The sequence below is a fragment of the Lacerta agilis genome, chromosome 16 (genome assembly GCF_009819535.1).
Source record: "Lacerta agilis isolate rLacAgi1 chromosome 16, rLacAgi1.pri, whole genome shotgun sequence".
In the NCBI taxonomy this organism is placed as follows: domain Eukaryota; kingdom Metazoa; phylum Chordata; class Lepidosauria; order Squamata; family Lacertidae; genus Lacerta; species Lacerta agilis.
The window spans coordinates 37,578,485-37,593,799 of record NC_046327.1 but is presented as its reverse complement, the minus strand read 5'-3'; the positions used below and the strand labels follow the sequence as shown (position 1 = coordinate 37,593,799).

The 15,315-nt window shown below is 48.2% G+C and overlaps 2 protein-coding genes across 3 annotated transcripts; both read right to left on the bottom strand.

Annotated features, from left to right (window-relative positions):
• Positions 1 to 1,283: 1,283 nt before the first annotated feature.
• Positions 1,284 to 4,816, bottom strand: LOC117061157 (caveolin-2-like). The gene is made up of 3 exons (XM_033173842.1): positions 4,421 to 4,816; positions 3,900 to 4,087; positions 1,284 to 1,974 (listed from the first exon to the last, which is right to left on the bottom strand). Exons 1-3 carry the CDS (start codon positions 4,571 to 4,573, stop codon positions 1,824 to 1,826), a joined length of 492 nt encoding a protein of 163 aa, XP_033029733.1. The 5' UTR covers positions 4,574 to 4,816; the 3' UTR covers positions 1,284 to 1,823.
• Positions 4,817 to 8,387: 3,571 nt separating this feature from the next.
• AVPR2 (arginine vasopressin receptor 2) lies at positions 8,388 to 15,108 on the bottom strand. 2 transcript variants are annotated; one of them, XM_033173841.1, is made up of 3 exons: positions 14,871 to 15,108; positions 10,336 to 11,191; positions 8,388 to 8,784 (listed from the first exon to the last, which is right to left on the bottom strand). In XM_033173841.1, the coding sequence occupies exons 2-3, from the start codon at positions 11,183 to 11,185 to the stop codon at positions 8,582 to 8,584; spliced, it is 1,053 nt and encodes a 350-aa protein (XP_033029732.1). In that variant the 5' UTR covers positions 11,186 to 11,191; positions 14,871 to 15,108; the 3' UTR covers positions 8,388 to 8,581. The 2 variants fall into 2 exon arrangements, with proteins under 2 accessions (XP_033029732.1, XP_033029731.1); XM_033173840.1 differs by having other exon boundaries at positions 14,887 to 15,108.
• Between the last annotated feature and the right edge of the window lie 207 nt (positions 15,109 to 15,315).

Genomic DNA, 15,315 nt, shown 5'->3' with positions numbered 1-15,315 from the left:
AAGTGATGCGCCAGCGGATGAGAGGTGCGCTGCCGCCACCACTTTTTCAGTCTGCTACTTCTGTCTCCAGGTCAGGGCTGACCCGGGAGTGGAGCTGCAGGATTGTTGCGGCCCTTACAGCTTCCTGGCATGCTGGAGTCCATTAGAGGAGGGGCATGGCGCTGCCACCGCTCCTTTCCCCTGTCACTCCTGCCCCCAGCATTTTGATGTCCCAAATCCAAAGTTAGGGATGTTGGGGGATATGTCCTCTGCAACCCCTCTGTGGCGCACAGAGCTTTTTCCTCCTTCATTCCATCCCTTGAACTCCCATTTGTGCCTGGCTTGCCAGAACAGAACCAAAAGAATTCAGACACAAGGGGAAGCAAATCAACTTTTTTGTTTTATTAAATAAGGGGGGAGACGACGACGGAGCTTTACATCTCAGCTACTGCTGTGGGAGGAGGAGCTGGAGGAGGTGGAGGCTGCCTCCCACAGAAACGACCATATCTTCTCCCAGAGCCCAGCACTGGGTCTGGAGTTGTCCTAGTCCCCCTCCTGCCCTCCCCCCATGTGCAAAATGTCAGAAGGCTAATCCCAGCATTACTTTTCCTCGAGGAGATTCTTATGTGGGCTGTCAGAGTCAGGATTAGGCCAGAGGCGGCTGGACTTCAGCTTCCATCAGCCCCAGACAGCATGGCCAGTAGCCAGAGACCGTCTTGTGTGCAAAACCAGGTGAATCCAGGGGCGTAGCAAGGGGGGGCGTAGGGGGCGGAGTGCCCCATGTTCCATAATGGAGGGGGTGACAAATTATCAAGGAACAATTACTGCCCTACTAGGGCGGTTCATAAAAAACTGTTTTTTTTTTTTTTTAAAAAATGCCTGCTTCGAAGGTCTTATCTTACTATACTAGGGATTATATAGCTATATATGAAATTTCATGCATATCAGTTAATATCTTGACCCTCCTCCACCAAAATAGCTGTTTACTTGGCTGTTTTCCTATGTCGTGAAGGCTGAAATTTCAGTTCAATGGAGCACTTACTGTTCCCAACCCTAACCCTGTAGAAAGCCATCTAATTAGACTTAAATTTGATTTTGAGATGTTTTTAGGAGGTAATTTAATTATTGTTTGATTTTATACCAATGTTATGTATCTGATGTTAGCCACCCTGAGCCTGACTTTGGCCGGGGAGGGCGGGATATAAATAAAAGTTTATTATTATTAATAATACTTATTATTCCTTTGTAAGAAAATATGAAATAACGTAAAACCATTTTTGGGGAATCAATGGGGGGTGGTGACAATAAATTTTCCGCACCGGGTACCACCTGACCTTCCTACGCCTCTGGGTGAATCCCCTTCCCTGTCTCTGAGATACTAACTGACAGATGAGCCAGCTAGAATCTCAGGGATGGAGGTGGGTATTTTTTGAAAGTTCCTCACCTCCTATGATGATGATGATGATGATGATGATGATGATGATGATTATATTTAAAAAATTATACCACCCTTGAACCAAGGATCACAGGGAGGACTATGGAGAGCCCACACGTAGAATAATGTGGAATTCTTTCTGCAGGTCTGGACAAAGCGGGGGCATGACAATAAGAGTACAGAACACGGATGTTTCATTTTGAGACTTCTCTCTGAAGCACCATTTCTCTCATCCTCCGGCCTCCTGGTTTTCCTTCCCTCTGGCCTGCTCCTTCGCCCACAATTCCCCTTTTCTGACCCAAGGCTAAAAGCTCCCTGTGAGTTCTACTCTCTGCTGTTTAGTGGATCTGAATGAAATGGGAAGGAAAGTCTTTGGCCCGTGGGTCTTGGGGGAGGAGGCGTCTCTGTGTCACTTCTGAGTCACGGTGAGGTAGATGGCGCTGCAGCAGCGGCCCAGGCTGGTGAAAAGTGGGGCCACCACAACATCCAGGATGCTGGCCCAGAGGGTGCGAACCGGAGGCATTGCCATTGTGCAGAGCTGGATACAGGGCATCACACACCTGAGGGAGGAAGAGGGGGAGAGATGTGGCTGGCAGCCTCCAGAAAACAACAAAGCACCCCAACATTTAGACTCCAATTAGGCAACCTAAAGGCCAATATCTCCTTCATGGAGATATTGGCCTTTAGGATATTGGCCTTCGCCTTGTCGTGGCGAAGGGCAGTGTTTTTCAACCTTTTTTGGGCAAAGGCACACTTGTTTCATGAAAAAAATCACGAGGCACACCACCATTAGAAAATGTTAAAAAAATTAACTGTGCCTATATTGACTATATATAAAGTAATTTTCCCACGGCACACCAGGCAACATCTCGCGGCACACTAGTGTGCCACGGAACAGTGGTTGAAAAACACTGGCGAAGGGGCTTGAATAACTCAGGGAAGCTATGAGCTATGCCATGCAGGGCCACCCAAGATGGACAGGTCATAGCAGAGAGTTTAGACTAAATGTGATCCACCTGGAGAAGGAACTGGCAAGCCACTCCAGTATCCCTGCCAAGAAAACTCCATGGACAAAGAGAAATCAGCCCTGAGTGCTCACTGGAAGGACAGATCCTGAAGTTGAGGCTCCAATACTTTGGCCACCTCATGAGAAGAGAAGACTCCCTGGAAAAGACCCTGATGTTGATGCCTGGCGTGCTCTGGTCCATGGGGTCATGAAGAGTCGGACACAACTGAATGACTGAACAACAACAAAGGCCAATATATACTCACCTGCAGTACCTCACCTTCGGTTGCCTAAGGTTAATAAGAATGTCTTCGATTGCAGGCAGGCATCCTGCGACCCAGAGACCATGGGTTGTAGCCAACACTAATCCTACTCAGAGTAGAAATGTTTTATATTTGTTTTATGGTTCTCTTTTGTAAGTGATATTGATAATCTTGATCTAGATTTAAAATACACATTTTCAAATAAATAAATAAATAAAATTTAAAAGTATAATAAAAAAGAGTAGAAATGCATGGACATGCCTAACTTAGTTAAAGGTAGGTACCTTTATGCCTAACTTAGGTTCATAACTTTCAATGAGTCTACTTTGTGTAGGCCTAGCACTGGATACAACCCCGTGTGCAGCCCCAGATACATCCAGAAGATGCCTCCCATTCTTCCAACGTTTTTGAAAGAAGGAAAGCTCCTTTCTGGTTCATGTTTTCCTGGGTCCCACCAAGTGACCAATTTATTTAGCATTCTTTCTAAAAAAAAATATCCTGGAGGTTTCTGTCTTCAGATTCTTCCATTCCTCATACCAGTGTTAGGCAGACAGTAATTATCTGCTCCCCCAATTAGCAGAACAAGGACATCACAGAAACAGTAGGTGCTTCCAGATCTAGTGCATTGCTATTTTGCAGATCAGATTCAGTCACATCCTGGCAAGTTCGGGTTGTGCAATTAAAAGTGGATTTGGCAGTCTTGTGCAACAAACTCACTTCGCACACACACAAATGAAGACCCCAAACCTCTCACTGGTGTGTGTATGAATACATGTGAGTGCTGGACATGCATGTGGGTTGCGACACATGCTTTAACACCAACTCCCTCTGGGATAAGTGTTTGGCAGAGTGTCTTTTAAGAGATTTGTTTGCCATTATCAGTCTACTCCCTGAAGCACCCACAAAACTATGGGACAAGTCAAAAGTCAAAGTGCTAGAAGAACCTCTGCCCACCTGGTGCCCTCCAGACATTTTGGACTACAACCCCTGTCAGCCCAAGCCAGCAATGAGACTGATGGGAGTTGTAGTCCAAAGGGCCTAGAGGTTGGCAAAGTCTGTGTTAGAGTAACACAGCCTTCTCCTGTTGGCAGTTCCCCCAGGTAACCACTAGAATTGGCCTTGCTAATGGTCAATGAATGTGCAACCAACCGGAAGCCAAGGGCCTTGGCAGAACCAAGGGGCAAGAGGAGGCAGAGCAAAGGGGGCAGACCCTCACCAGATGTGCAGGCAGCCCAGGCAGGCAAAGAGAAAGCCCGAGAACAGGGAGACGGGCACAGCACACAGCAGCGAGATGACGCGGTAGCACCAGAGGCGTGAACTCTCAAAGACGATGTCACTCCAGGTCCAAACCCGGTCAAAGCTGCGAAACGAGGAAGGTTCAGCGAGGATGTCGGAGAATTCCAGCTGCCGGGAAGAACAGGGGGATCTGGTCACTGGAGATTCCCCAGCGAAGAGAGAGAATTTTGTGAGGCAGAGCAAAGCATCTTGGGATCAGGAGGACCCATGCTGTCTCCTTCTGTGTAGTTCTGGGGCATGTAAGGAGCAGCAATCAGCAAATGGGGTGGAGAAGAATCAGTTGTGCTGCAGGTGAAGGGCTGGGAGGAGTTTGGGGTTGAACAAGGATACAACTCCCACCTTGAGTGGGTAGGAGAGAGCTGCGCCCTTAAATTTTAGGAAGTCAGAATTTAGGCATCCCCACCCCCGCCACAAGTCAGGCAGGTTAGCTCCCTTTGTTACCTTAAGGTGCTGGTTGATCCCACGCGGGTCCCGAGGGTCCGCTTTGGGTGGTGTGTTGATAGTGGACTGCAGGAATATGGGGGATCCCGGCTCCTGCAAATGAGGGTCTTCTGGATCCAACTTGCACTCAATCAGATAATCGTTATTGATCATCCTGCTAGGAGGCACTGCTGCTCTCTCAGAAGGGGGAATCCAGTAACTCTGCCAAGCCCCTCTTTATAATTCTGCCTCTAACTCTTCCTTTTGTTGCATAGGCTTCGTGTTTTACTGAAACTGCCTTGTCTGTTCTTATTTAACCTGCCTGTCCACTCTTCACTTGCACAGTATTTCTCTCCATCTGTGTGCAGGAACTTGACTCCAGTTCTATTCTCAGCCTTGGCCAACATAGATTGGAGGGCGAGGGGAGTCGAGGAGGGAGGATCTCAGCAGTTGCACGCCCCCGCCTGGTATTTGCAGCCATGGGGCAAGCAAGCTAGATGCATTGGGACAAGGGGTATAAATATGCCACCGTCCCAGAGTTCCTTTGCTGAGGAACGGAAATGGGGAAAGGCGGCCCAGCTAAATATATGCAGGCACAGGGTATTCTTGGAACTGGGAGAAGAATGGGGTGCAGTGGGTCGCAGCAGCAGGGCTCAGAGCCAGGTGAATTAAATAGGGTGTAGGCCAATGGCAGCTAAATGGGACTTATAGAAGCAGGGCACCATCTAGTGGCTCTGAGCTACCATTCAACAGGTCAAGAGACCACACAGTGCACAATCTTGCCAACTTTCAGCAACACTTGTGGGACCAAAACTGCAGGAAATCAGAGGCATTTTGTGGCATCTGAAACTTTCCTTGGGTTGTATAGGACTGGGGTAAAATGTTGGCATTTTAAAGGCTTCTGCTGGGTTCTGAGAGACCCAAATAAAGCTGACGATGAACTGCATTACTTTCCCCAAACCCATAGGCTGTATTGGACTCACAGGGGGCTTCCCGATTCAAGGTCCACACAGCCAGAGAATTCTCATTCTCATAGGATAGTTCAGTCAGTAGAGCACGAGACTTTTAATCTCAAGGTCATGGGTTCAGGCCCCACGCTGGGCAAAAGATTCGTGCAATGCAGGGGTTGGACTAGATGACCCTTGTGATCTCTTCCAACTCTACAGTTCTATGATTTTATGATTCTATGAATCGTAGAGTTGGAAGGGATCCCGAGGGTCATCTAGTCCAACCCCCTGCAGTGTGGGAATCTCAACTCAGGCATCTATGACTGGACTAACCTCTGCATAAACACTTCCAAGGTAGGAGAGTCCACGACCTTATGAGGGAGTCCATTCCACTGCTTTTACCATCAGAAAGTTCTTCCTGGCGTTTAGTTGGAATCTCCTTTCTTGTAATTTGAAACCTTTGGTTCCTTCCAGAGCAGGAGAAAACAAGCTTACACCACCTTCCATGTGATGGCCATTTAGATATTGAAAAAGGGCTCTCATATCTCCTCTCAGTCTCCTCTTATCCAGGCCAGTGTTTTTTTTCTGGGGGTACTCAAGGGTACTGGCACCCTTTTTTTCTAGAAGAAAAGCGCTGATCCAGACTAAACATACCAAACTCTCTCAACCATTCCTCATAAGGCTTGATTTCCAGACCCTTGGCCATCTTGGCCACCCTCCTCTGCACATTTTCCAGCTTGCCAATATCCTTCTTAACTTGTGGCGCCCAGAGCTGGCACCTGCATTCCAAGGCAGAATAGAGTGAGACTATTGGCAGGGCCCTTCATTGGCATCCGGACTGCATGTGGGGGGATACAGGCATTAAAGTGAGCAGGGAAACCTTTCCTTACGCGGGTGTTCCTCGTGCACAACAGAGTCCCCCAGAGTTTTGGGTAGACCAGTTGTGGCTTTAACTCACTGCGTATTCTTCCTGGGAACCTGAAGAATGTGAGAAGCTGGAGCCCTCACCCAGGCTCCCTCCAGACATCCTTTTGATTCTGCATTTGTGATGATTTCTGCTCTTGATGGTATCAGGCCAGGGATGCCAACTTGAATGAAGAATTGGGGGGGGGGCAGGTAAGCCGTGCCCTGCATAATCGATCACATAATGCGGTGCACTCACACCATTTGAATGGCAACACCCATCAACATGGGGGGAGGGCTGCCCCCCTCAAGTATTTTATTGGGAATGCAAAGGGACCTTAGCCTCTAGGAGTTGGCTCCAATGTATCGGGTGGCTATTTGTGACCCTGCTTTTAATACTATTTGTGCCTGCCAAAGCTTTGGGGAGGGCATACAGCTTCATTTCCTGCAACTTCCAGCTAAAATTCTGCTTTTTGTTGTGCTGTGTTGTGCTTTTGTTGTACCCTCTGGATAATAATGTGGTAGCACCAGGGAAACATCACAGAACAGAGAGTGAAGCAGAATAAATCCACCCCCATTATTGGGTCAATAGCATGTTGCAGAATGCACCTGCAATAAAGCACCCGTCTGGAGGGGACATGTCTTTGGGCAAGGCTACCCAACACTGTGTAATTCATTCAACTAGCAACTTGTTTTTGTTGCTGTTCTTTTAAAATGATTTTTATTGAAAACGTTTAACAGAAATAAAGAACAGTTATTTGGGTCAAGTCTGCAGCAGCACATATAGTCGCCATCTGCAACTGTGTAATGCAGCCACCTCAATAAAACTAGAAATTATTATTATGGGAGGGAGGGAGGGAGGGAGGGAGGGAGGGAGGGAGGAAGGAAGGAAGGAAGGAAGGAAGGAAGGAAGGAAGGAAGGAAGGAAGGGCTGTGGGAAGTAGGGATGAGGAAGAAATTTGATTCAGTTTGCATTTAAAGGTGGATTTACCTATTTCACACTTCCTGAAACAATACATGACCCGAAATGCAGCCATTCTTCAAAGCCCACACTTCTCCAAATTTTGCAGGGCTGTTCTCCAAGTTGACTTCTGGTCTTCCCTTCATATGCCCTCTAGGCTTTGTCATTATTGACTTGCTATCTCTGTGGTTGCTCGTTTGCCTTTAAGATAGTTTGTTCTCTGAAGAGGAAGGAAATCCCACTCTTCACCAGTTTAACATGGGGCACCATCCAGTGGTAGGTTTTTCTGCAGAAGCCACATTGGACTGGCAACCAGTGCTGGAAATGTAGCTCGAAAAGCTCAACAACTTTGTGTCTGGATTTTCAGGTTTTGAAATATGGCAATCCTAGAATAAAGGGCAAGCATCTGTCGGGCCCTTGGATCAAATCAATGGCTGATACCTAATGCTAGTCCTACTCAGAGTAGACCCACTGAAGCTGATAAACATGACCAAGGGCTCGTCCACACATCCACCTGTCCTGCCGCTTTCCCCGAGAAACCTGCTGTTTATCGTTGAATCAGAACAAACGTCCATCGGTTTTTCTGTGGATTGACCATTTGTTCGGATTCTGTGGTAAACAGCAGGTTTACTGAGCAGAGCTGTGGGATAAATGTAAAACTATTTGGACCTGTGCCTCCAAAGCACAAGAGCAATGGAAAACCACTCAGACCTGTGCTTTCTCAGCATGAAACAAGCAGAAATGTGGATGAGCCCTAAGACAGGTTCCTTAATTTCAGCAGGTAGGAACTGCCTCTGGATACCAGCTGCCTCCTCACCTTCATGGTGTCCAGGAGGCAGCTGCCTTCTTTTGCTCTATGGTAGGGCTGCCTCTCATCTGCCCCTTCTAAGCATGAGAAAGAGCAAACCCTACAAAGATTAGGATGTTTCACTTTAAAAAGCTGCAATGTTTAATAAGGTGGCTTGGTCCAACCCAGCCTTCCCCAACCTGGTGCCTTCCAGATGTTTTGGGCCGCAACTCCTACCTGCCCCATCCAGCACAGCTGGGGTTGTAGCCTAAAACATCTGGATGACACCAGGGTTGGGAAAGGCATTGCTTTACAGGTTCCGGGAGGCACTGAAAACAATGGTCTTCCAGCTGTCCTATAAGTGCCCCTGCGTCCTTGGACTTTGCTCTGGCGAAGCCGGCTTCTCTGTTAAGCTGGGCATCCTTCCGCCCTATAGAACTGGCTGGTGAGAGAGTGGCTCTCCTCTTCGGGAGTTTCTTTTGCATCCACCTTTCTGGCCAAGCCCCAATGCCTTTGAAGGCACCATTCAGCAGAAGGAACATATTCCTTGCTAGGTGCACCATTGATGTCAGTGGCGCTCTGGCTCAGGAAAGGGCATCCCGTCCCAGGGAGAAGCTGGCAGTGAAGGTGGAGTCCTCATGCAGGGAACTAATCCGCTGGCGGGCCAGTCTGGGGCAAAAGATTTGACGCAGCTCACCCGAAATACTGCTGCTAAAGGTGGCGTAGACCCAGGGGTTGGTGCAGCTGTTGAGACTGGCGAGGAGCATCAGCAGGGTGAAAGCTGGACCTGGAGAGGAGGAAAGGAGCATGGATCAGTTCTGGGCTGTTGGCACAGCCTGGGAATTGCAAAAGCTCGGCCATGGGACATGCTCTGGAAGACAAAGAATAAAGGCAAGGGCACCTCTGAGAATAGATAGAGTGCAGTTTTCCCAACACTGGGTAACCACAGCCTGCTCACATGTTTTGGGGCTTCCAGCGGAGGCGATGTGGTTCCCAAAGAGACCTCATATATCCCTAGCTGAAAACCATTGTTCTCCTATAGGGAAGAAATGTGATCCTGTGTGGGATTATCTCCACCCATCTCTCCACTGGCAGGAAGTAAAATCTTTAAGAGAATACACCTTGGGGGCTGTGACACTTCTATTCCCTGCCAGCTCCACTGCAGGTTGTATTGCACCTGCACCATTGTTTTGCTGGTGGCTTTAACTGGCTTGTGAACCACCTTGCTATTTCTTTTCAAAATGAAAAGCAGTATATAAATTCCTTTTAATCCTCCTCCTCCTCCTCCTCCTTATCCTTGCTTGTTCCCAACTCCCAATGGAGAGTTCAGTAGGACTGTCTGTATTAGGCATAGAATTTAAGTAATACGAGTCCATATGCTGTGCTTAAATTTCATTCACAGATAATGGAATTCAATACAGTGCATGCAAAGTGCCCACCCAGCCACCCGCCTTTTGCCATGTCATGATTCACACTGAGCCCACGGAAATATTATTGCAGGAATCTTTGGTCACGGAGCAGTGAGATAAGAGAATAGGAGGCAGCAGGTAGATTCATAGACCACAAATGGGATCCAGCTGGCCAGGCTGAAACTCTGGAGCTTGTTGCAGGCCCCAGCTGCACACTGACAGTTGTCTCCACAGCTAGTGGTTAGCCCCCTACCATTTCCCCAATCATTTCCCAAAGCTGGAGGAAAGTGCCAGGGGAAGCACTGAAGCCCCTCCCTGCTGTGCTGTGGTCTGGATTGGCAGAGTGTGTAGCTGTCTGTGTTTATTTCTTTTAAAGAGTCAACAATTTTTTCTTAAGCATGCTTTTATATGTGTGAAACATAGCCTGTAGTTTGGATCCACAGTTGTAAACAGAAGGAAGTAAAGAAGTGGCAGACTTTTTTTTTTTTAAAAAAAGCAAGAGGAATAGTGTCCTAGCTGTAACCTTGAACTTTTTCATGTGCCCTTGTTCTGCTGCTCAGCATACAATAAGAAGGAAGAAGGGAGGTGCTTTTGAGGGCTCATCCACACTTACCATTCGCCCCGTGCTTTCTAGGCACAGCTCTGCACTTTCCTGCTCCTGGTCCAAGTGCTTTTTTTTGCCCTGCCATTTCCCCCAGGAAAACCCACTGTTTAATGCTGAATTGAAAGAAACAGCAATTCAGGTTGGGGGGGGGATTGCAGTTTGTTCCAATACAATGGTAAAGAGGGGTTTTTTTTGGAGAAGGGGGAGCACTTGGATCATACCTGAATAGCCCAGATCTGTGCCCAGAAATGCGGGGCAAATGTATGTGTGGATCGAAATGCTGCGTAGTCTGGAACCTGACACCCTAGGCTGCTGCATGACTCACCGTCTAGGGGGGCCTGAGGATCCCACACAGACCACAGCTGGACTAGGAAAAAGGGGGCCCAGCAGAACACGTAAATAAGCACAATGGCTAGGGTCATCTTTGCGGTCTTGGACACGGCCCCGGAAATGGGGGAGGGCCCCTGCCGCCTGTCCTGGCCCCGCAATGCTCCTTCTGGCCCCAGGCGCAGGCTGCGGTGGACCTCACGGAAAATCATGGCCTGGCAGGTAGCAATGAAGAAAGTGGGGAAGACAAAGACCATCAGAGTCACCCACGTGACATAAGCCCGAACTCCCCAGGGCTCTGCAAAGTGAGCCCAGCACTCGTGGGCTCCGCTGGGCAGCTCGGTTTTGGAGAAGATGAAGAGCTGTGGGAGGCTGAGGAGGAAGGATGCAGTCCATGCCGCCACCACCAGGCGATGCCAGCTGGCTGGGCCCTTCCGGAAAGCCAGCATGGGCCTGCAGATGGCTCGGTGGCGGTCGTAAGTCATGGCCACAATGACGTAGGAAGAGGCAAACATGCCAACCACCTGCAAGTACTTGATGGCGCGGCACAAGACATCCGGGCCCTGGAAGCGGTCAGTGATGTCCCAGATGAGCTGCGGCAGCACCTGGAAGAGAGCCACGGTCAGGTCGGCCAGGCAGAGGTGGCAGATGAAGCGGTGCATGGGGCTGGCCCGGTGAGTGCGGCGGAAGAGGGCGCCCAGCACCAGCCCGTTGCTCAGAGTGGCTAGCAGGAAGATGGAGGCCAAGATGGCGATTTCCACTTGGGCTAGAGCATCGTCACGGTCGTCAGATAGAGGGAGGGAGGTGTTGGAGGTGGGGACAGGCAGCGTGGAAGAGGCGTTGAGCATTTGCTTCTGCAGAAGGTAAGAGAGCGAATGGGAGGGAAGAACATCCAAACAACGTTATGGTATACACCCATTCATCCAACTGCCATGCCACTCAGCACTTCAAAGACAAACACAGCCATGAAACACAGATTAAATGATGCACTGCTGCAACTCAAGGGTACACTGGGTTGGAATCAAGGGGAGGATATTAATCTGGATTCAGATAGATCTGGATTATTGTGATATAAGGTTTTTTGGAGACAGCACTTACTTCCCCAACATAGTGCCCTCTAGAAGTTTTGGACTACAAGTCCCATCATCCTTTGCTATTGATGATGGGTGTTGTAGTGCATGCAGAATCTGAACTCATTAACTCAGAAGCATAAACAGAGAGCAATTAAAACAATCCCTAAATAGGTAAAGGTAAAGGTAAAGGGACCCCTGACCATTAGGTCCAGTCGTGTCCGACTCTGGGGTTGCGGCGCTCATCTCGCTCTATAGGCCAAGGGAACCGGCGTTTGTCTGCAGGCAGCTTCCGGGTCATGTGGCCAGCATGACAAAGCCACTTCTGGAGAACCAGAGCAGCGCACGGAAACGCTGTTTACCTTCCCGCCGGAGCGGTCCCTATTTATCTACTTGCACTTTGACGTGCTTTTGAACTGCTAGGTGGGCAGGAGCAGGGACCAAGCAACGGGAGCTCACCCCGTCGCAGGGATTTGAACCACCAACCTTCTGATCAGCAAGCCCTAGACTCTGTGGTTTAACCCACAGCGCCACCTGGGTCCCAATCCCTAAATAGGAATGGGCAAATCTGCCAACTTTACGTTCCCTCTACTTTTCATTTTCTCAGTTGCAGCAGTCTGTTATATTTCCACATCAGTTTGTGGTTGTTTTTTTTAAAGGTCCTTGTGAAAATTCATTGGCATTTTAGTGTGAATTTCTCTTAAGATATAGAGTCTTCTATGCAACTTACCTAGTATACACATTTCAACAAAGCAATTTCCCCTAATGCAACAGATTTTTGCATGTTATTTTAATATTTGCACTTGTCTGCACACTTTGCCCTAGCACGTGCATTTTTGTACCCAGGACATGGCCAGAGAAGAGCACTGCAACATTTGAGGAAGTGTGAATTTTGAAGGATGGCTGTGTTTTGGTTCAGAAAGTGTGAAGTAGGCAAGTCCGCCTTAAATGGGAACTGCATCAAATGCCTCCCCCATTGCTACCCCAAAATCACTGCTGCCCCATAGCAGCTGAGCAAGCCTGTCTCCATGCCCAGTATGCCTTATCGGCTCTCCTGCAGGCCGGGGACAGAATGTTTGGACACTCATGGTGGTCCAGCAACCAATCTCTTCTTTCACTTCATGCTTCCGACACCAACAGACTTGACCTCCTCAACTGGGAATGGCAAGCGTTTCATATTTGACAGATTAAAAAACAAACAAACCCAGCTCAGGTGTTTTACTGAAAGTGCATTTGTTGGTATTGTAACGGCTGCCTTGTTTTGTTTGCATGGGTTGTTTGCTAACTATCAGGGATGGTTGACTGACGGTTTCCTCAGCGGGAGCTAATGGCTGGGGATGTTTCCTGAATGCGCAATTGATCAGCAGGGTGGGAAGTGAGCCCAATGTACTCTCTCTGTGTGTGTGTGTTTGACTGTGACCAGAGAAAATCAGAACTGGCCCAAACTGGAATTCAACTGTTGCTCTTGGGAAATCTGACACAGGATTAGCCTGCTGTTTAACACTGTGTGAACACTAAGAGTCTGAAGTGCATGGGGCTTGTTCTCCACCCCAGAATTCCTCTGTTCTTCACATCGCTTTGTGATACTGGCACGCTACCCCAAGAGTGCAAAGGGAAGCTGTATGCCTGCTCTCCATACACCGCGCGTGGGGGGGGGGGGTTACAGAGAGTGAACTTTACAAGTAGTCAATACAAAATATAAAATCAAAAAATCAAAAATTCCTTCCAGTAGCACCTTAAAGACCAACTAAGTTTGTTCTTGGTATGAGCTTTTGTGTGCATGCACACTTCTTCAGATACGAAAGCTCATACCAAGAACAAACTTAGTTAGTCTCTAAGGTGCTACTGGAAGGATTTTTTTTATTTTTTTATTTTATATTTTGTTTTGACCATGGCAGACCAACACGGCTACCTACCTGTTTACAAGTAGTGGGGGTCTTGACTGCCTCCCCTCCTCAATGTCTCCATGCCCCATTGTGGGGCATTTGTTTTTGTTTACCTGTGTGTGCACTATTTTTTTAATCAATATTTGGGATGAAATTTTTCTGAGATACAAAACTTCCAGGATTTTTAAAAAGTGTGTGGCCCTAAGCCCTACCAGTTGCCCGTTGGTAAACCAGAAAGGGACAAAAATCTGTATTTTTAAATAATACGCCCCCCCCCCCAGCTCAGCATTTTGACACAAATGTCTCCCAATTTTTCCATGCAATTTTGCCTAAGAAACACATTTTTTTGCAAACCAGCTGCATTTTATATGTAATTTTAATTAATAAATGGTTTTTTGATGAGCACATTATGCTAAAATATGCATGGCTGTAGACATTACTTGCCTGGAGAACAGCACTGCAAAATTCACAGAAGTGTGCATTTCAAAGGATGGTTGCGTTATGGAACACACAAATTTGGTAGGTTTAACTTTGAAAGATAACATAAATTGAATTTCCCCTGCCCGTCACTAGTTTCAAGCCACCTTAGAGGCCACTGGGCCAGGGGTGCCAACTTGAATATAATACCCGGGGGGGGCAGCTAATTAAGCCCTTTCTTGCATAATTGATCACTTGATGTGGTGCACACACAACTTCTGAATGGCAATACCCATCAAATATTTCATTGGTCCCTAGGGGTTGGCTCCTATGCACTGGGCAATGTGAACAGCAGCACAGTGGTTTTTCCCTGGCAAGTGTTCATAATTTCACAGGGAAATGCAGCGGCGTATGAATGGACACGGCTAAGTTGGAGACACCAAGTGATGGCATTTCTCCCCCAGCCCTTCACCTTGCAGGTACATAGATTAACTTCTTCCTTCAAGTCTGATGGTACCACCATGTCATGTAGCTGCTGCCTTGTGAGGAGTCAGACACTGTCAGTCCATCCAGCCCAGTCCTGCCTATCCAACTGGTAGCTCTCCAACGTCACAGGCAGCATGGATATCCATCAACCAGAGAAGCCAGGGGTCGAACCTGGGACACGCCGCATGCAACACAATTGCGTTATCCCCCTCTTTTCCCCACAAGCAACTGGCTCCTCCACAACTTTCCCCAGATGTAGTTATAATTCATTTGCACTTGGGGGCCGAGTGTTCACCGAACACCTAATTCTACAGATGCTGATGAAGAGATCCTGTTCCCAAGGCAGTCAGCGTCAGGCCAGCCAGACATGTGACAAAGTCCTGGTTTACCATGCCCCACAGTTCAGGTCTCTCCATTGCCTGCTATACTGTCAACTTGCCTCATAGTAAGGTTGTTTCTGTAGCGGAGTAAAAGAGGTTTTCTCGACAAGCAATATAGAAATTTTATTAAATTAATAATCAATAAATAAAAGCAGAGGACGGGGTGTCAGGAGCTGGGGGCATTGCAGGAGTGCCCCTGTATAATAAAATGAGGGTGCGTGGGCAGACATTGGGGCTGGACTCTCACCGAGAACAAGAATGCCAGAGCAAACTTGGGCCACCTTGGTGCGTTACCTGTTCAAGCAGTTACCTTGTCATCCATGGTCAGAGCATCAGCTGGCAAGTAGCTTCAGAGGTGAAACCTCAACATGTTCGCTGCTCACAGCTTGTTTGTAGAACCCACCAGGGAAAGAGAAGCTGTGGCCCATTCAAAGAGATGCTGGATACATCCCTCTTAGAGGCATCTCCTGAAGCCCTCCAAGTTCTCTCTCCTGAATCTTGGCAGTGAGGATGCTGTAATGCTCCTCTCAGGGAGAAAGTTGGTGAGAAAGTCTGTGCATGAGTCTTGGGTAACTAGGAAGGAGGGAGGGAGGGACAGAGGAAGGGAGGGGGCCAGTGAAGGGGAGAGGGCCAGTTGAGCCGCCTTTTTCCCACCCCCTGGGCAACACAGCTGACAGAACCTGACCTGGTGCCAAACACACTGACTCTGCAATGGGTGGATTCTCTCTAGAGGAAACAG